Source organism: Rhinichthys klamathensis, unplaced genomic scaffold, assembly GCF_029890125.1.
Source record: "Rhinichthys klamathensis goyatoka isolate OS25496 unplaced genomic scaffold, OSU_Roscu_1.1 h1tg000019l_1, whole genome shotgun sequence".
In the NCBI taxonomy this organism is placed as follows: Eukaryota; Metazoa; Chordata; class Actinopteri; order Cypriniformes; family Leuciscidae; genus Rhinichthys; species Rhinichthys klamathensis.
In genome coordinates this window covers 2882149-2903993 of record NW_026606570.1, presented here as the reverse complement: position 1 = coordinate 2903993, position 21845 = coordinate 2882149, and the positions used below count along the sequence as shown (strand labels likewise).

The 21845-nt window shown below is 42.5% G+C and overlaps 1 protein-coding gene across 3 annotated transcripts in view; it reads right to left on the bottom strand.

Moving 5' to 3' along the window:
* The window catches only part of abr (ABR activator of RhoGEF and GTPase), a 490805-nt gene that overhangs the window by 222521 nt on the left and 246439 nt on the right, over positions 1 to 21845 (bottom strand). For all 3 annotated transcript variants that reach the window (XM_056236039.1, XM_056236049.1, XM_056236060.1), the window contains 2 exons: positions 18512 to 18619; positions 16177 to 16237 (listed from right to left, as the gene is read on the bottom strand). In XM_056236039.1, coding sequence (XP_056092014.1) covers positions 16177 to 16237; positions 18512 to 18619 — 169 coding nt within the window. The remainder of the gene's footprint in view (positions 1 to 16176; positions 16238 to 18511; positions 18620 to 21845) is intronic.

Below are 21845 nucleotides of genomic sequence, written 5' to 3'. Positions count from 1 at the left end.
GCGTCTGAAAGAGGCGGAGCACGCAGTGTATAATCTCAACGCTCTGACTGGGCAGAGGAGATTGGCGTCGCATTCGCTATCGGATGCTGGCAGAGCCGATAGGGAAATGATCTGCGCTCTGAAGGGAGTACCAATCACTTTGGGAACATAACCGTGTCTAGGTTTGAGAATGACTTTAGAGTCATTTGGCCCGAACTCAAGACACGCCGGGCTGACAGACAGCGCGTGAAGGTCCCCCCACACATTTTAACTGATGACAGAGCTGTCAGAAAAAACGGTTTTAAATGACAGGTACTTTAAATCCACGGATTGTAGTGGTTCAAAGGGAAAGGCTTTCAGGGCCTCGAGGACCAAAGAAAGATCCCATGCAGGAACCGACGGGGGGCGCGGAGGGTTCATCCTTTTAGCTCCTCTAAGGAAACGGATGACCAGCTCGTTCTTTCCCAATGACTGGCCGTGCGGAGGTTCTGTGAACGCTGCAACGGCCGCCACATATACTTTGTACAAATACACACACATATACATATACATATATATATATATGTATATATATATTCATATATTTTATATTTCTAAATATATTACTATAATATGTTATAATATTATTATAAATATAATATACTGTATATATATTTTAAATATGATGGAAGAACTAAACTAAACTTGGTTAAGGTATTTATCTAACAAAATGATTTGGCAAAAAAGGTAAACTACAGCTACAGGTTTCATTTCACTATATGCAAAAATGTGTAGAAAAACAAAAAGCTCACAGGAAAAAGAATACACTGAGTACAACATAAGTTATTCATATTTTGACAGTTCTCACTTGTTTTTCCATGTGTTCGTATTTTCTTTGTATTACAGCCTGGCACAACTATTCAATATGCTTACAAATTCTTTAACACACTTTTAATAATTGAATAAAGGGTAAAGATTGGCCGGACATCACTTTTGGCTACTACTGTATAAAGCAGAATTGGAGTGTTTCTCTTTAACACAAAATATAGTTCCAGTTCAGATGCAACTGTCATAAATGAGGGAACCGAAAAGATTTTCAGATCAGCCAAGTTCTGAGTCAGAATTCAAACTTTTAACTCAGTAAAAATTATTCCTCTTTTCATATTTTCTCGAAACACCCACGTGTGGATGATCACAAAGCGCTGCAAGCAGAGTGTCACTAATCGAAATGTCAGTGTTATGAGTCTAAAAACATAAATTTAGCTCTAGAAGAGGAAAACAAATATTGCACAAAAAAAACAAAAAAAAAAAACACCTGCTGTGGGCTGTTACCATTTGAGCCATGCTCGCACAAGATAAAAATTAGTCAGTTCTTATTCTTTGCTAAATAAAAAATATATATATGTTTGAGCAATTGTGTTACATCAGGGTCTGACAGAGAGTGTGATGTGACTGGATAAAGCAGTTTACAGAAAGTGGCAGAAGTCATTAGATTTGCGTAAAGCATAAGGAAAGCCCATACATGAACTCAGAAAATGCGATTTGGCATTAGCTCACACTGACATACTTACAAGTAGGACTGACTCTACAAGTTGACTGCAGAGAAGAACTGTTTAATAACCTTCAGACTATGACCATGATACTTTATTAATTAGCAGGATTGCACACTTATTACATCCTCCAAAAAGTATTTCTCGAAATAAATATCACCTATATACTGCAATTAAAAAATAATAATAATATAAATGGACAACACAAAAAGCAAAGCAAAGCAAAACGCAAGACAAATCAAAACAAAACACAGTACGCAATATTGCAAACCACAAATCGTTATGATTACAACAGTGTGTACCAGGGTTTGTCTGCCAACCTGTCAAATGCAGGTGAAAATTCACTGTGGTGGGTAACACACTAGCCAATTTGGCAGGTTATGATTCATAAATTATGTTCTATCAGTTTGCATGGCATCGCTATCAGAAACGGAGTGGAGACGCAAGTACGCATAATCTTCTGCTGACTGGGTTTTATAAAGGAAATTTTGCGCAGGTTCTGGCGTATGCACGGTTTTATAAGTCTGAATATTTTTAGGCGTACGCCATTTTTGGCTTTCCGACGCACATACACTTTTAGTAAGGATCCTACGCACAGTTTTATAAATGAGACCCCAGGATCTATCCACTGAACTTTTACAAAGTGTAGTGCTTATTTATTTATATAGCGCTTTATACAACACAGATTGTTTCAAAGGAGCTTTACATTGATAAACAGGAAAATAATGATTCAATGATGCAAACAGAGTTCAATTCTGCTGTAAAGCAGCTCTTAAAGAAAATAATGACATTGTTCAGCTGAGGTCAGATCAGTTCAATAACTGATCTGTTGTGATGGAGACATGTTCTTGTTTTTCTTAAGAGTCTCATTGTGCTCTTTTTGTACTTCTTTTATCATGAAAATGTAATTTGGTGTTTGTTATGTATGGATTTGTTGTGATTTGGCTGCTACCTTGGCCAGGTCTCTCTTGTAAAAGAGATTCTGAATCTCAATGGGACCTCCTGGTTAAATAAAGGTATAATAAAAAAGTTCATCAATTATGAAATTAGTTAAATTCCGCTTTAAAGAATTTGCAAAAAAAACAGTGATGTCATCGTCCAGCTCAATTCAGTTCTAATCCAATAGTGTCAGTACAGTCAAATTAATAATATTGCTGAATATTAAGTGTCCCCAACTAAGCAAGCCAAATGGCGACAGTGGCAAGGATGCCAAATTCCAAAGGCAACAGAAATGGAGCAAAAAAACAGGCTCAGCTGTGGGACCAGTTCTCCCCTGGCCAAACGATTATGAATCCAGGCTGCATCACAAGTCAGATTGTGGATGGGTATCATTCAGAATATTTCATCTATTTACTTCTGCTTTTAAGTAAGTAGCTACAAAAGTTGTGCTATATTATGAACACAGTCATGGCTAAAGGGCATTATTAAGAACAACTGAAACATAAATTTTCAAAAATGATGTTAAGCTTATATATTAAATATATAAGCTGGTTCAAATATATCCCTGGTTCAGACCAGGGATGATAAAAAAATAACGATAATGATATAGTTTTTAAAATAATTATAACTGCAAAAGAATAGCAGAGTCTACAATATCGTTGGAATTACTTTCACAGCGATTTTTTCCCGCTGATAAATGATAAATACATTGAGAAAATGTGGCTGTGAGGGATAGATCTACCTATACAATGACACGCACTGTGTACTATAAAGGTCTTTTAAAATGGTTTCATGGAGTGTATACTGAAAGGTTTCTTTTTTCGGAAAAACATTTCGTCAGCTGAACAATTGGTATGTTGTTAAATAACAACAGTACGATCCATTGAACGCACTGTAATTCTATCACTCACAGCCTCATTTTCATTCCTGTAAAAGATGTATAGTGCTACCCTGACTACGGTCTATTGTGTCTGGTACAGTTACCTTTATAGTTATAGTTCTTGGTGTGAATGGGCCATCCTTACTCTGGCAATATATGTAAACAAAACATGGAAAAAGTACCCCAGTGGAATGCAAAAGCGTGTTCTGTGTGAGCCAGCCCAGATGGTCTACAAAATATGTAATCGGTCGGTTCCAACCAAAGCGGGAAACACAACAAACCTATTCCATCATCTGAAAAGATACCATACCAGCGACAACACAGAGAAAATGAAAATACGGTCCCATGTTAATCTGTGTAGCAAAATGGCTGGATTATATTTTGCACTTTTTACTAAAATTTCTACCAGTGCATAGTTTTTTTAATTTATTTTTTTACTTTATTTTTATTTTATCTTATCTAACAGTGAACTTTTTTTTGTATAGTTTGTACCTCTTCAAATATGTTTGCTGCTAAGTTACAAGGCAACCTGAATTCTAATGTTTTAAGGCAGAAAAAGCATGTTTGAACAGTTAAAAGTTATGTTATTCTATTTTTGTTAATAAACTATAGGCTATTCTAAAATTTAATTAATGAACTCTGGTTTTCCAGGCTTAAGTCATCATCTATGGAGGACCAATTCTACCATATTTAAAAATAAATACAGAAATAAATAAATGCTCAATAAATAAATAAGCATACAATTAATTGCCCCAAAAAATACAATAAACAAATAAATGTAGGTAGAAATTAAATTATACAGTGAGACATAAATGTATATATCTCTTTTAATTAGCTTCTTTATTTACTCACCTTTGTAATAATTACCTTATTTATTTATTGTCCATTATAATCTTCAACTTTATTTATTAATTACTTATTTTTTGAAGTATTTATTTATGTGCATGTTATAATATTTTTGTCTGTTTTATTCTTCCTTTGTATTTTTTTACCCTATTTATTTCTTCAATGCTATTTATTTCTGCCTGTCGTTTCTACATTTCTGTATGGATTTCTGCCTCATTATGCAAATGACGAGGGGCTGTGTCTTAATGGGTCAACTTCTGCCCATAGAGAGCCTAAGTCCCTCCCCTCCGCTTCCGGCTAATGGGACCTTATTTCGGAAAAAATATGTATGGTAGTCAATGGCGAGAGACAACTTATCTTTTTATTCCGTCTGAACTGTGCCCTGAATTACACATATGATGTTTGTCAATTTAAAAGATAATTATGAAAGTCAAGAAAGTCGCAGTTTGTCATAAAACAGAAGAGTGACATTTAGTTTTATGTGAAAATCGCTCAATGAACTACATCTCCGGGGAAGCGAAACAACGAGCGAGATCCGCTGCTCGTGTGTGTGCAGTCTGGTACAAAACACTCGGGCATGACGGCGTAACGTTACGATTATAACGTAAGACTATAGAACAAATGACAGACGTTAGCTTCAGTAAAGTTAGCTTCATTCATTGAGAGAAAATGTGCGCCTTTTGGGTTTGTAGTCTTTTTAATTACGTATTTTCACAGTCTTATACCTCAACAGTTTTACATCAACCTGCGACTTTCTTGACTTTAAAATGTATCTTTTAAATTGACAATCAGGGATGAGTTCCCTAATGAATATTAATGAGTCTTCCCGTACCACCCTGCAAAAAAAAAAATCGCGGCCGGTGGCATGTAGATTCGACCGATGCAGTAAAATGCTAACCAACCAATGGGCAGAAGTTGACCCCTTAAGACACAGCCCCTCCTCATTTGCATAATGAGGCAGAAATGCATACAGAAATGTAAAAACGACAGGCAGAAATAAATAGCATTGAAGAAATAAATAGGGTAAAAAAATACAAAGTAAGAATAAAACAGACAAAAATATTATAACATGCACATAAATAAATACTTCAAAAAATAAGTAATTAATAAATAAGGTAATTATTACAAAGATAAATAAATAAAGAAGCTAATTAAAAGAGGTATATACATTTATGTCTCACTGTATAATTTAATTTCTACCTACATTTATTTGTTTATTGTATTTTTTTGGGCAATTAATTGTTTATTTATTTATTGAGCATTTATTTATTTCTGTATTTATTTTTAAATATGGTAGAGTTGGTCCTCCATAATCATCGGGATACTCTTCAATCTGGTAATAATGGTATATCGATCAATATGAACAAATATTGTGATCATATTTTTTGCCACATAGCCCAGAGCCCTAGTTGATCTCCAAGAATGCAGTATATGGTAGGACTGTGGCGAGATCTCGTGCCACATTTTCACGCTCGGAAAATAGAACTTGAAGGGTTAGTTTACCCCAAAATGAAAATTCTGTCATCAATTACTCACCCGCCTGTCGTTCCAAACCCATAAGACTTTCGTTCATCTTCGGAACACAAATGGAGATCTTTTTGATGAAATCTGAGAGCTTTCTGTACTCTCAGTTGACAGCTACGCAACTACCACTTTAACGCTTCAAAAAGATCATAAAGCTAATATCCATATAAGTGGTTTAGTCCAAATTTTCTGAAGATACTTAATCACTTTATATGATGAACAGTTTTAATTTAGGCTTTTATTTACATTTAAACATTGATCAGAGAACATAAAATGTAGCTCAACCAAACCTGCTTGACGTGCGAGAACAAACCTTATTGGTTCTTGCAGAAGCTCAAACGTGCTGCGTAACACATGAGAATGAACCTCATTGGTTCTTGTGGAAGCTCAAAGGTGCTGCGTAACACATGAGAATGAACCTCATTGGTTCTTATGGAACCTCAAAGGTACTGCGTAACACATGAGAATGAACCTCATTGGTTCTCGCAAGCATACTTGAGCTTCCGTTTACGCGAAGCGTGCTCTGTGGGGGCCCCGCTGGGCATTACTGGTGTAACACCACCCCAGCAGAGTACGTCCCTGGGCTAGAGGTCCAGTGGCACCGTAAACCGGCTCAATCTCTTCCATCTCAGATAGGGGTGGACCAGTATTACTTTATTTTATTTTTTATTCTAAACTGTTTTAATTATTCTTATTTGTTTTGATTATTTTAATTTCTTCTATGTAAAGCACTTTGAATTGCCATTGTGTATGAAATGTGCTATATAAATAAACTTGCCTTGCCTTGCATGGCTTCTCTGGCTCACAATCTGCATGTGCATCTCAGCCATGTGCTCATGGAGAGAGAGAAAACCTTCAACCAGAACAAAGTCAAACAAACCATTCAAGTTCATCAACATTTCTTCATTCAACACTGAAGAAATCGATTGAGACTCATGGAACCATCAAAATCCTTCTTCAGGAACTTCACAAAGTGTCTTCACTGCAAAGGCCATGCAAGTATACATTTAATGAGGTGCTCTGAAAATGATAAGCTGATGGTTCTTTTCATAGTTAAATGGATCTTTTCCATAGTTCCATTTCCTGCTTCCGGTTTCATTCTGTCACTTACCATTTTACCTATGCATGTATGTATGTGTGTTTAGATTAGTTATGTTTGTGATTTAGTTAATAAAACTTAATAAAACTGCACAATACGTATTTGGTTCTCATTCTCTGCTTGCAACAAAGTTTATTTTACATTTTAGATTTTGACCACAGACTCTTAGTAGTACTGTGTACAGTAATGGCTCTTTTCCACTGAGCGGTACGGTACGGTACGGTACGGTTCGGGTCGGTAAACCATGATCCGGCTAGCGTTTCCACCGCCAACAGTACCCTTACTTGATAGACGTGGTGTTTGCCGGAAAGAAGCGATTGACGTCCTATTCGCACGAAGAAGAAAGCGACATTAAAGCGACATAGTAAACAACAATGGATGACATACTGCAGATCTTGTTCTTGCTTCTCGGCATGTTTGTCACAAGAAACAAGCGCCGGCATTAGGCGTTTCTCAATACCAAGTAGCCTACGCAAAGTCCGACTCAGGAGAATGACTCCCGAGGACACGAGTCCAGTAATTCTGCTAGCTGCTAATGGAACAGCGCGTTCTTGAAAACGCCACTCAGCTCGCTCTGCTACTCCGGTTATCTCTGTATGTACATTTTAGGCAACAATAAAACAAAATATGTTATAAAACACCACTCTGCTTCTTTTCGATTTCATTAAATACATTTTAAACATTATAAGCACACAAATGTGGTTCAGGCAACGCATAGCCTATTGATTTTATTCACTGCATGTAGCCTATATTTATAACGAAACTAAATATAAAACACAACCCTGCCTCTTTTTGTTTATTTAAAAATATTAAACATATTCCAGGCAATATGTGCATTGGTACAAATGTTGCAATAAACAACATTACAGATGGTCTTGTAATAAAGCAAACAATTCAGTCAAATATACAAATTCAGCGCTCAAATATATGAAACTTCACTTAGCCTTCTGCCAAAACTATTGGCCAGGGAACGAATTATAGATTCACGAGACCAAAGATCGCCTGTTAGGTCTATACAAGACGAATTATATCTCATGTTTAACTACTACAGAGACGTCAGAGTCAGCGGCAAACATCAGAACGACTAGCCGAGGAAAGGCTGTTCCAGGCGGGATACTTGAGCGCCGAACGCCCGGTGATTGCTTGGAATGGATCTCAGTCAAATTATCATAAATCTCTAAATAAACCACAGATTTGAGCTTTAAAAAACTACATTCTCGCCTGAAAAACTCTTAAAACTACATTTCGTGACACAATAACATTAGTATTATATTTCAACTGTATATTAAAAAATGGCGCTTCTAATGCCCTTGTAGCACGTGCAAGTGACGATACTCTGTCAACCAATCAACGTTCTGCAGTGAGTCTAGCTCCACCTTTTAGTACCGTACCACTGTGCTAGGTACCCCAAGGGAAGGGTACCCAAAAAGTGGTACGGTACGGTTCGGCTTATTCACAACTTTTGACAGTGGAAACGCAAATAATTGCGTACCAATCCGAACTGTACCGTACCGCTCAGTGGAAACGAGCCATAAGAAAGACATTTCCCTCTCCCGTAAATGAACATTTATAAGAATTGTTAAACAATTAACACTGAGTGTTCACGGGACGAACAGGTGGATTGATTGTAATATTAATTTTAAGTTAATTCTATTAACTGATCCAAATATTCATAATCAATTATAACAAGTTATGATTGATTGTTAATATTTATTTCAAGCTAATTTGCTACAATGCTTTAAAGTGTAACAACAACAATCACCGGCCTGGTGATTGGTGATATCTGCAGGTATTTGTTACAATACATAATGTACATAAGTTGATTGTTTATAATATGTATATTACATTATGTATTTTAACAGTGTTGTTCAATAAAACGTCTCGGTTACGGATGTAACCCTCGTTCCCTGAGTAGGGAACGGAGACGTTCCGTCGGATGACGACGAATGGGGGTTTCGCTTAGAAGCCAATCAACTTCAAGTACTTCAAAACGAGCCAATGGCAAAGAAATGCCATGGGTCTGCGGAATTTGCATAGCGTAACTCCGCCTCACCTCGTGAGTATATAAGGAGAACGCTGGCAGCAAACCGGCATGTTTCTTCGCTGAGGAGCCAACCTGAGTTCAGGCGATCCCCGCGGTACAGCGGAAAGTGGCAGGAAGACGGAACGTCTCCGTTCCCTACTCAGGGAACGAGGGTTACATCCGTAACCGAGACGTTCCCTTTCGTTGTCACTCCGAGTTCCGTCGGATGACGACGAATGGGGATACCAGTCTAATCACGCCACCTTCTCAGCTGTCTTCCAGTGCCCTGCGTAATCTGAGATCCCTGTCGTGAGACTAGCACGGACGAAGGACTCCTATTTAACACAGGAATACCAAGGTACACTGGGGAGCATATCCCAGGTCTTAGGGAAGTATGCAATTACTGCCAACCCAGAGGGGGGGACTTAGAAATACACATATGACCCGAGGGATGCATATGGGGAATCACTGGGGTATCCAGCCGCAGGTGGAATATTTCAACCCCAGGGGTGGCAAGGTGGCTTGCCAAGGGAAAGACACATGCTCAGAGAGGCTTACAGTGGGAATACACATGTGGGGGTAGCTCCGGGAGGTACCATGCACACGGGAGGCACCTAGCCGACGCGCAGGCAAGAGACACTGGCGCCGACGTCAGGAGTGCTGGAGGAACTCAGGGCTTTCGGAGAAGCTCACCTGAGGAGAATATCGCACGTATCCAGTCCGTGGAGTGGAGTGGCGAGCAAGCGAAGACACCTGAGCGGGTCCGGTACTAGCTGGTTGAAGCGAGTACATGAGAGGACACTGGCTCCACTCGGAGATTGTAGAATCTGGCGAATGTGTTAGGTGTCGCCCAGCCTGCAGCTCTGCAGATGTCTGTTAGCGAGGCGCCATGCGCTAGAGCCCAAGAGGATGCCACACTCCGGGTGGAGTGGGCAGTCACACCAAGGGGGCACGGTCGACCTTGCTGCTGGTATGCCAAAGCAATGGCGTCCACTATCCAGTGAGACAACCTTTGCTTGGAGAGAGCCTTTCCCTTCAGCTTCCCACCATAGCAGACAAAGAGCTGGTCTGAGGTCCTGAAACACTGCGTTCTGTCTACATAGATGCGGAGAGCACGTACTGGACAGAGCAGTGCCAAGGCTGGGTCTGCCTCCTCCGGGGGCAGCGCTTGCAGGTTCACCACCTGGTCCCGGAAGGGAGTGGTAGGAACCTTGGGCACATATCCAGGCCGGGGTCTCAGGATCACGTGAGAGTAAGCCGGCCCGAATTCCAGGCACGCTTCGTCAACGGAGAATGCGTGCAGGTCCCCTACCCTCTTGATGGAGGCCAATGCAGTCAGAAGCGCCGTCTTCATTGACAGGAAGTTAAGCTCGACTGACTGTAAAGGCTCAAAGGGAGCACTACGCAGGGCGGATAAGACCACTGCGAGGTCCCAAGAGGGAACGAGAGGAGGGCGAGGAGGATTCAGTCTCCTCGCTCCTCTCAGGAACCTGACGATCAGGTCATGCTTCCCCACCGACTTACCTTCTATAAGATCATGCTGTGCGGCAATAGCGGCGACATAGACCTTGAGGGTGGAGGGAGACAGCCTTCGCTCCAACCCCTCTTGAAGGAAGGAAAGCACGACGTTGATCGAACATCTCCGGGGGTCTTCTCGGTGAGAAGAGCACCAGTTGACGAAGAGGTTCCACTTCAACGCGTAGACGTGTCTCGTGGACGACGCTCTAGCGGAAGTGATGGTAGCCACCACCGCTGGTGGTAGGGTACTCAAACCTGCCTCGTCCCGTCCAGGAGCCACACATGGAGGTTCCAAAGATCGGGACGAGGGTGCCATAGGGTGCCCCGTCCCTGAGAAAGTAGGTCCTTCCTCAGAGGTATGGGCCAAGGAGGTGCTGTCGCGAGGAGTACAAGTTCGGAGAACCAGGTCCGGGTGGGCCAGTACGGCGCTACCAAGGTGACCTGCTCCTCGTCCTCCCTGACCTTGCGCAGGGTCTGCGCAAGGAGGCTCACTGGGGGAAACGCATACTTGCGGCCCCGCGGCCAGCTGTGCGCCAGTGCATCCGTGCCGAGCGTGCCCTCGGTCAGGGAATAATACAGGGCGCAATGGGTCGAGTCGTGAGAGGCAAACAGATCTATCTGTGCGTCCCCGAACTGGTCCCAAATCAGCTGAACCGTCTGGGGATGGAGTCGCCAATCTCCGGGGAGGGGCTGAAGCCGTGACAGCTCGTCGGCTGCACAGTTCAGGGCTCCAGGGATGAAAATGGCTCGAAGCGACCTCAGATGCTTCTGACTCCATAAGAGGAGGTGGCGGGCGAGTTGCGACATACGGCGGGAGCGCAGACCACCTTGACGGTTGATGTACGCTACGGTCGCGGTATTGTCTGAACGGACTAGTACATGCTGGCCCGAGAGCACGGCTCGGAAGCGGCGCAGGGCGAGCTGTACAGCCAGCAACTCGAGGCAATTGATGTGCCATAGGCGGTGGGGTCCTGTCCAGGAGCCCGCGGCAGCACGTCCATTGCACATGGCACCCCAGCCCGTGGTGGAGGCATCTGTCGTTACAACAACATGCCGGGAAGCTCGTTCCAGAGGCACTCCTGCCCGTAGAAAGCTGAGGTTCCCCCACGGGGTGAAGGTCTGACGGCAGGTCGGAGTAACTGGTACTCGGAGCGTGCCGTGTTGCCATGCCCACCTCGGGACTCGGTCGCGAAGCCAAAGCTGAAGCGGTCTCATATGGAGTAATCCGAGCGGCGTTGCCACGGCTGCGGATGCCATATGCCCCAGGAGCCTCTGAAAAAGTTTCAGTGGAACCGCACTCTTGCCCTCGAACTGTCTCAGGCAAGTCAGCAGTGACTGCGCGCGCTCGCTCGTAAGCTGCGCGGACATGGCGACCGAGTCGATCTCCATACCGAGAAAAGAGATCCTCTGCACGGGGCAAAGTTTGCTCTTCTCCCAGTTGACCCGAAGGCCCAGACGGGCTACATGGCGGAGCACCAAATCCCTGTGTTCGCAAAGCTGATCTCGAGAGTGAGCTAGGATTAGCCAGTCGTCGAGGTAGTTCAGAATGCGAACCCCGTGTTCCCGGAGGGGAACAAGGGCTGCCTCGACGACCTTCGTGAAGACGCGAGGAGACAGGGCTAGCCCGAATGGGAGAACTGCGTACTGATATGCCTGCCCCTCGAAAGCAAACCGCAGGAACGGTCTGTGTCGAGGGAGGATGGAGACATGAAAGTAGGCGTCCTTCAGGTCGATCGCTGCAAACCAATCCTGGTGCCGCACACATTCGAAAACGCGTTTGGCGGTGAGCATCTTGAACGGCAGCCTGTGAAGGGAGCGGTTCAGAACGCGCAGGTCCAGGATTGGCCGTAACCCACCGGTTTTCTTCGGGACAATGAAATACGGGCTGTAGAAGCCGGTCTTCATTTCGGCTGGAGGGACAGTCTCGATCGCACCCTTCGCCAGCAGGGTAGCAACCTCCGCTCTCATGATAGGGGCATTGCCACCGACCAAAGTGGAGCGGACTCCCCTGAAGCGGGGAGGAGACCGCGCGAACTGAATCGCGTAGCCGAGCCTGATCGTTCGTGCGACCCAGCGGGACAGGTTGGGAAGCTCTAGCCAGGCTCCCAAGGACTGTACCAGCGGGGTCATCCGAACCACAGACTTCCCGTCGGTGGAGCAGCGAGGCGGTATGGCTGACCCAGACGTGGACGGCATAGCGGCCCGGTGTGGGGGTACAGTCATAGACCGCGTCCTGACAGAGCAGACCAGGGAAGGACGAACGTTCCACGGGGGTCTGCTCTGCCAGGGGTCTGGCGACAGAGGAGGATGAGAGTGGTACGGTCCGTGGACGGCGCGCACTGTCATCCGGCTCTGGGACAGAGGAGGACGAGGGGTGCACGGCCCGGGGGCGGCGCACCGTGTCGTCCGAGAACTCTGTGTGCTCAGAGATGAATGTGTCACTTCTCTCAAGATTCTCCCCCGGCCCTCCACCGGGGGAAGGAGTGGTCCTGCTACCACCTCCTGAGAAGTGTACATCATCCCTGAGCAGCCCGTCTCAGGAGCGCCGCTTGACCCGGCATTTAGCGGGGGGCGGGACTGGAGAGGGCTGGGGCGCCTTCCTACGGCCTCCTCCGCGACCGGGCCCGGGTGAAGGCTGCTGCTTGGGCCGGGCGGGAGGGGTGGGAGCCGTAGGAGGGCGCCCTCGGCGGGAAACAGACTGAGTATTCTGCCCGGTCGGCTGAGTGGAGGCAGCAGCGGGCCGTCGGGGCAGAATGTGCTTAATAGCCTCAGTCTGTTTCTGGGCAGTCGAGAACTGTTGGGCAAAATCCTCGACTGCACCGCCGAAAAGGCCATCTTGCGATATGGGGGTGTCGAGCAGCCGGGACCGCTCGGCATCCTCCACATCAGCAAGATTAAGCCAGAGGTGTCTCTCCTGGACCACGGCTGTGGACATCACCAGACCCAGGGAGCGTGCGGTCACCTTCGTCGCTCGGAGAGCAAGGTCGGTGGCGGCGCGCAGCTCATTGAAGAGCCCCGGGTCTGTCCTGCCCTCGTGCATGTCCCTGAGCATCTGGGCCTGGTAGACCTGCAGAATGGCCATGGCATGCAAAGAGGCGGCTGCCTGCCCCGCAGCTCTGTAGGACTTCGCCACTAACGCAGACGAGTACATACAGGCTTTGGATGGGTGCTTAGGCTCACCACGAGAAGAAGCGCTCTGAGGACACAGTTGCATCGCAACAGAGCGTTCAACCGGGGGGAGCCCAGTGTACCCACGGGCAGCGGCCTCATCGAGGGGAGGAAAGGCGGATGAAATCAGCGAGCGGTCACGGGAAGACATGGGAGTCTTCCAGGACTTCGAGATCTCATCATGCACGTCCGGGAAGAAAGGTATCGGGGCCTGACGCGGACGGGGGTCCGCAGCCTGACCCAAATACCAGTCATCCAGCCGCGAGCGCTCGGGGCAGGGCGGAGGGTTCCACTCTAACCCGATGCTCGCGGCGGCTCGAGACAGCATGGCCGTCATCTCTGGATCAGACTCTAGCACAACTGTATTCACACCCGAAGGTGGCAGCTGTGATGAGTCTTCACTTCCAGAAGACTCAGACCCACCTTGTGATGCTGCGATAGACATCGCGTCATCCTCTGGAGCGTCAAAGGAAACCTGCGGGACACCCGAAGATGATCCCGCCGGAATCCCCCGAACACTCACGGGTTGCAGCACTGGAGAGGATGCGGCTGGGCACGGACTGATAGTCGGCGCTTTGTTCCAAACCGTCATCCTCAGATCACCCTGGCCACCAGCCGAAGTACTAGCTCTATTTCTAGAGTCAGTAGATCGGGGTGTGGATGAGGGGACCCTCACTCTTGCGAGATCACCGAGTCTTGATCGTAATGCTGCGATGGTCATGTTCCCACAGAGAGAACATGAGTCATCCACGAGTGCTGCTCTAGCGTGATTAATGCCCAAACACACTATGCACCACTCGTGCCCATCAGAGTCATCAACGAGTCTACCGCAACCAGAAGTGCACGGGCGAGGCATCTTTAAAAAGACGTGCCGCGTGCAAGCTCTTTTGTGAGAAAAGAAACTCTGACTGTGTTGAAGCGCCCGGGGAGAAACACACTCGCTGTCGAATCACGGACAGAAAAGCAGGAAGCGCGTCCTCGCCGGAGATCGCCGTCACACCAACACCAGAGAATCTCGCTCGTCTGAAGAACTGACAGTACAGAGATGGCTGTGGAACGAAGGATTAACTTGGCTCCAAAGCGAAAACATGCCGGTTTGCTGCCAGCGTTCTCCTTATATACTCACGAGGTGAGGCGGAGTTACGCTATGCAAATTCCGCAGACCCATGGCATTTCTTTGCCATTGGCTCGTTTTGAAGTACTTGAAGTTGATTGGCTTCTAAGCGAAACCCCCATTCGTCGTCATCCGACGGAACTCGGAGTGACAACGAAAGGGAACTATAAATTACTTGATTTTGATACTTTATGTAAACCAATTATTATTGCCTCTTGGTTATTATATGTAATTTTGAGTTATTTTAAAGGTTATTCACTTGACCAATTATTCGATTACCAAAATAATTGTTAGTAACAGCCCTAGATTAGTTACATGATAAGTTAAATGCACCTACATTGTTTTGCATTTTGTGACTTTCAGTTGAATAAAAGACTTTTTCCAGTCATATTTTGCCATTGAATATTCCTTAAATATAGTGTTTCTTAAACATATTGTCTCGTCTCATTAACCCAATATCCTGTATTGTCTTGTGAGCTAAGTTGTATCGTCACACCCCTTGTATATGGTATACAGTAGTTGTTACTACATCATGTATTTTAGCATGACTGGAATGCAGTATTGACCCATCAGAAGTGCCATTGTTCTTAAGATCTTTCAACATTCTAAAAAATAAAGGTTCCAAAAGGGATTTATCACAGCAATGTCATAGAAGGATCAACTTGGGTTCCCCAAAGAACCTTTCATTGCAGATTTTAAAAGAAACATTTTTCAATTAGTATGAAATAATATTTTAATAATCTAATAAATATATATTTTTACCTAATAAAGAACTTTTGTAGTAAAGGCTCCAAATATCAAAAGTATATATGCACGATTACCAGACATCCTGCTGCACTGAAATTAGATACCGTTCTCCGGCAGAATTAAGCTCTAAAACAGTTCTGATCAGATAGCATGGACACAATTAAAACAAAAATCACAAACCAAACCACACAACAATCATGAATTGAGAGTCATCCAGATCATCAGCTTGTCAAAGCATTAAAATGCAATACAGTTACCATAGGTGCAGTTACAACACAGCCGGAGAACTAGAAGAATCTCCATGACAAACTGCAGTCTTCTCTAAATGCTCTCTCACTACTTCCTTCTCATTCTGCAGCCCCTTTTATCCATCCCTCACAAACACGGCCAAGACAGCGAGAGAGAGAGAGAGAGAGAGAGAGAGAGAGAGAGAGAGAGAGAGAGAGAGAGAGAGAGAGAGAGAGAGAGAGAGAGAGAGAGAGAGAGAGAGAGACTCATACACTCCTGCTCTCCCACACTCCAAAACACTCAGAATGAGCAAGCACGCACTCTTCCTAACACACACACACACACACACACACACTTGAGTTGTGGATGCTGCATACACAAGTAGAAAGATGCAGAGCTGAACTCATTCTTAAGAGACACTGCTCACAGCTCACTTGCGCATACATGACAATTCACTCTCGCAATGTACCATCAATCAACACATCAAATCACATACAAACAGATTCAGGCTTTCACATACTGTAAATACGGTTCGCTCATGCATGTCACACACACATCACAGATCAATAGATACGCTCTTACCCTCCATAGTGGCGGTTGTGGTGCAGTCCTTGGATTCTTTTGGACCTTTAACTTTCAGATTCTGTCAACGGAAAAGATGCCTACTATAAGCACACACCAACACAAGTGCACATATATACAGAGCCTGGTCTGGCTCAGACAGCAAAATGTGACGTATACATCCTGCATGGAATAATGAAGAGAAATGTGATGCAGAAGGCTGCTTGTGTATGTGTGTGTATGAGTAAAAGCATCAAGCTGAGGATGATAGCTAGATGTGATGTGAACATGCTTTTGTGGGCACTTGCATTGCAATAGTGTTGCTATGTGGTTTAAGCCTGTTGCTATGCAGTTGCTAGGTCAAAAGAGTTCAGCCCCAATTGTATTTTGGGGTCTTTAGATATGGCAAGGCTGTTCCAATTTAAGTTTATGTAATGTTGCCTGTTATCATCTGTCAAACTCAGTTTAAGGCATCAGAGCATAATCTAGATGAATAATCAGATATTTAATACTTTGCATGTTTAATTCTTAGGTTTACGTGTTTGTTCAAATGATAATTTTAGTAATTCCCACAGATTTCGTGCTCACACTAAAAGTGCGTGCACCACTCTCATAAAGCAGCCTCTCAAACAGCTTGAGACTACAAAAAGTTATTATTCATGGCTTATTGCACTTAAACAGTCAAATACATACCAAATTGTCAAAATGCCCATCTTGCAGAGTATTTAGGTAAATACAGTGAGATTTGGAACGCAAAAAGTTGAGAGAAAACGCATGTTGTGTAACAGAATATTGGATATATGTACTTAAAGGCAGGGTAGCCAGGTTTTTTCTAAAAAAAACTTTTTCTCAAATTTGTTTAAACTGTCTTTATATACCAGTACATAATTAAAATGTAAGTACTCTGAAAAGGAGAGTATACAAATCGAGTGTCTGTAGTCCTCTCAGGGCTGCAATAAACACAGTTACTTATTTCCATTCGGAACGAATGAAATAATTGGCTGGGCGACTGTCACTCTCCCTCGCTACCATGGCTATACCACCCCTGCTGCTACAGGAGCTGCCCACATGCACGCACCCGTTTGACAGTATTCTGCTTCGCCCTCGACCCCGGACCTGTCCTTGAGCCGACGATGCGGTAGCCTACTTGTCTCCGGAGTGTAGTCCTCATCAGAGCCAACAGTGCTCTCATCGTGGAAGCTCTTACATCCAAAACAGCGTATATGTTATGAATCTTACACGAAATTCACCTTCATCACAGTGTAACTGATGGTAACGGGAAAACGTGCATCAGTGCAACCTGTTTTTAGCTTTGCCTTATGTTACTAGCTCGTTACCGAATCATACTCAATATATTTTAAACTTCGATATGTATCGATATGCTAGCTTGATAGTGAGTACTAACAGCCATGTTAGTTGTTTATATTCATAATGATAAAGTTAGGTATTGTATTACATGTGATTCTGACATGATGTCAGTTCATGCACTGGGCTCCTCTCCGCTCGGCGCTGGTAAACGCGTCCTCCAGCTGAGCGGTCGGACTCGGCATCGCGCGTTCATGTGTTTTAGGGGCGTGGCTTTGGAAGGAGCCCAGAAGGGAGGGGGTGGGAGTGAATTGAATAAGTAGCTGTGTTTATTGCAGCCCTGAAAGGACTACAGACACTCGATTTTTATACTCTCCTTTTCAGAGTACTTACATTTTAATTATGTATTGGTATATAAAGACAGTTTAAACAAATTCGGGGGAAAGTTTTTTACAAAAAACCTGCCTACCCTGCCTTTAAAGTCACAGCCGCCTGATAAACCTTCTGCTGTCTGTCATGTTAATCAAAGAACAAAAGACAAACAGAAAATATCTTTCTGCTCTTGACGGAATAACTTTTGTAGCTTTAATTGAAAGCATTAATCTGCATTTCATTTTTACAATGTAGACTATCCAGTGTTATTTTACATTTGATTACTTTAATTTCTGTATTATTTCTTACCTGAATACTACTGTTAGACCCACCTGAAAAACTTAAAGCCATGTTTATTTAATTTGTCTCTTTATTTCTATTGTATTTATTTGTGCTATCGTTTGCAATTTGTTTACTTTTCTTTTTTTAAATTTAGTTCAACGATTCAAATAAAGCCTCCCTGTTCTGTGTGTAAACGATTGCAACACAATGACTCAAATTATCAAAAAATGATAACAAAATTAACTAATTATCTGTATGGCGGTATATGAGACAGTTTTCCCTGTGGTATTGGAAAATGGTTAGGAATATCGATCATTTTTAAGGTATCGTTTCGAAGTTGGAAATTCCAGTATCGTAACAACACTAGGACTGGATGGTCAGAGGTAGATGACCTCACCTCAGAGATCTTCTGAAATTGGATGTTGGCCTGGCTGCATTTCTCTGCCGTCTCCACTGCGACTTTATAGTTGTCCACAAAAGCTTTGTACACACCGAGCTGACTGGCCTGAGAAATAAGCAGAGGAAAAAAGGTGGTAAATGCAGTACAAACACACACACAAAAGGGCTTTTCACACTGTGCTTAACCATGGCTTTTTATCATTCTAAAGACCGCTTTTAACCCCAGGTAAAGGAACATTTCACATTTGTAATTTAGAAGTAGGGTTAGCACCGCGTGTTTTCTTTCCTTAAAAAGTAACTGAATTTGTGATGTGATTCATTAATTGTACGCAATTAGATGAGGATTTTTTTTTTTTATCATTTAAAACTGTTCAAAGACCAAATATATTGAAATCATGAAATCTGCCAAATGAACAAAAACTAAGGTAACACTTTACATAAGGTTTCATTAGTTAACATTAGTTAACTACCTTAGTTAACATGAGATGAACAAGAATGAACAATATTTCTACAGCATTTATTAATCATTGTTAATGTCAACATTTACTAATACATTATGAAAATAAATCATTTTTATTTGTTAACATTAGTTAATGCACTGTGAACTAACAATGAACAACTAGATTTTTATTAACTATCATTAACAAAGATTAATAAATAGCGTAACAAATGAATTGCTCATTGTTAGTTCATGTTAATTAATACATTAACCACTTCTCTTCTTAGATCCTCTTCTTAAAATCATTAGGATGTACCAAAAACTTTTAAGCTGGCTATTATTAAACCTCTTTAAAAAAAAAAAACTCGATCGTAGAGAATTAGTCAATTACAGATCGATCTCAAATCTAACCTTTCTGTCAAAAATACTAGAAAAGGCAGTTTCCTCACAACTATGTTCCTTTTTAGAAAGAAATAGTATCTGTGAGGATTTCCAGTAAGCATTTAGACCGTATCATAGTACTGAGACTGCTCTCATTAGAGTTACAAAAGATTTGTTCTTATCCGATCGTGTTTGTATCTCTGTATTAGTGTTACTGAATCTTAGTGCTGCATTTGATACCATCGACCACAACATTCTTTTGAATAGACTTAAAGCAACGACAGTGAGGGTCGAGAGAGGACAAGCCTGAACTATTTTGAACTGTTTCTGTTTTATTAAATGTGGCAGCAGTTGTCCGTGAGGGGCATTAACTTTTGTTTTGTATTTATTTATTTATTAAAAGTATTTAAACGTTTGCCGGTTCCCGCCTCCTTCCCACAACAACATCCTGTGTAACAGTCATATCGATCACAAGTTCAGAATGGAGTACCGCAAGGCTCAGTACTAGGACCATTGCTTTTCACCCTGTACATGCTACCCTTGGGAGATGCCATTAGGAAGCATGGCATTAGTTATCACTGTTATGCTGATGATACTCTATCTATAAATAGTTCTATTTTTCTCCGTGCCCCAACTAAAATGACCAATTCACAATATTAACGGAATGCATAGCTGATATAAAAAATTGGATGACTAGTAATTTCCTACAACTTAATTCTAAAAAAAAAAAAAGTGTTTCTAATTATTGAACAAAAAAAACTCAGCACGTAGTAACCTAGAATACTGTCTAACATTTGATGGCTGCTCTGTCAAGTCTTCGTCGTCAGTTAGGAACCTGGGTGTGCTCTTTCATACCAATTTTTCATTTGAAATCCATGTTTCTAGCATCTGTAAAACCGCCTTCTTCCATTTAAAAAATTTAAAAATTCAAAATTACGACATATGCTTTCAATGGCAAATGCGGAACAGTTAGTTCATACGTTCATGACCTCAAGGCTAGATTATTGTAATGCTCTACTGGGTGGTTGCCCTGCAACTCCAGCTAGTCCAAAACACAGGAGCTAGAGTTCTTACTAGAACCAGGAAGTATGACCATATTAGCCCGGTTCTGTCAACACTGCATTGGCTCCCAATTAAACATTGTCTACATTTTTAAATCTTGGTGATTACTTACAAAGCACTAAATGGTTTAGCTCCCCAGTACTTAAACAATATCTTAACGCATTATAGTCCTTCACGTCTACTGCAATCTAAAAATGTAGGCCTATACCTAGAATATCAAAATCAACTGCAGGAGGCAGATCCTTTTGCTATTTAGGTTTAAATCAAGACTAAAAACACATCTCTTTAACCTGGCATGCACATAGAACATTATAAATATATCCCTCTGGGGTCGGTACCAGCTCACTTTTTTTCTTATCAGTGCAAAAGAGACTAAAATAACTCTGTCGATTTTCGTCATACAGGCAAGTGTTATACATCATTCGATCCTGTTAAATGTCTATTTTTTTGTGTATACTCACAATAAAAACAAAGTGTTGTGCTTTTCGACAAATAAAGAAAAATAAACATGATGCACGTTCTGCCTTTTCTCTGTCAGTGAAGTCCATTCTGAAACGCGTCCGAAAATTAACTATAACTCAGCTAATACTCAGTCAAACAGGTATACAGGCACACAGGCATGAAGCCTGAATTATCTTCTTTTAAATGAAGTAATTTACATAAAAAAACTAATATTCTCATTTTATGTAATCTGTACGAAAAGAGAGAGATATCAGTCGTTCTCGTCTCAGCTCATTAAAAGATAATCTGACCACGCCCACTCTCCGTGCGCGCTATTCAAACACAAATGCTACACAGAGGCGATCCACGCCCACATCAGCTGGATAACCGACCGAAAGAGACTCATATTTACGACGCTGTGAGGAATAATACTATCTTAATGATAATCCTGGAAAAAATTACCTCAGAAGTGCAGGTAGTTTAATTTCGAGGAGCAACGGATCCAGCTGAGGAATAGGTAAATTCTTTATTCTCAAGTGCTTTGTTCTAATCGCGATATGAATAGTGTCTGTAAACGCAAAAAGACTGTTTGAATATGAATCGCATTTTTGTGTGTGAATGAATGAACAGCTTTTACCAGCTTTTATATTACTATACTGAGATGAGTAAAAATAGACTGAAATATGTTGAAATAAAATATTTTTGTATAAGCAACGTATTAAACTGCAAATGAACATTTATATGCCCTAATATATAATCAAAACTATATGTTACATATGAAAGACAACAAGTCGTTGACTAATTTTTGATAGATTAAAGTTTTTACTGTAAAATACTGCCACATCAAATAAGCTTATGTTTGGCAATTTCTGCTCATATGATATTATGTTTTGTCAAAATAAAGTCAACTAAGATGTTATTATAGTGTTTGTTCGATCGTAGGCTATATTCAAACTAATTAATCCGTAACTGTGAAATATGTATGATAAAATGTATACTTAAGTTTATA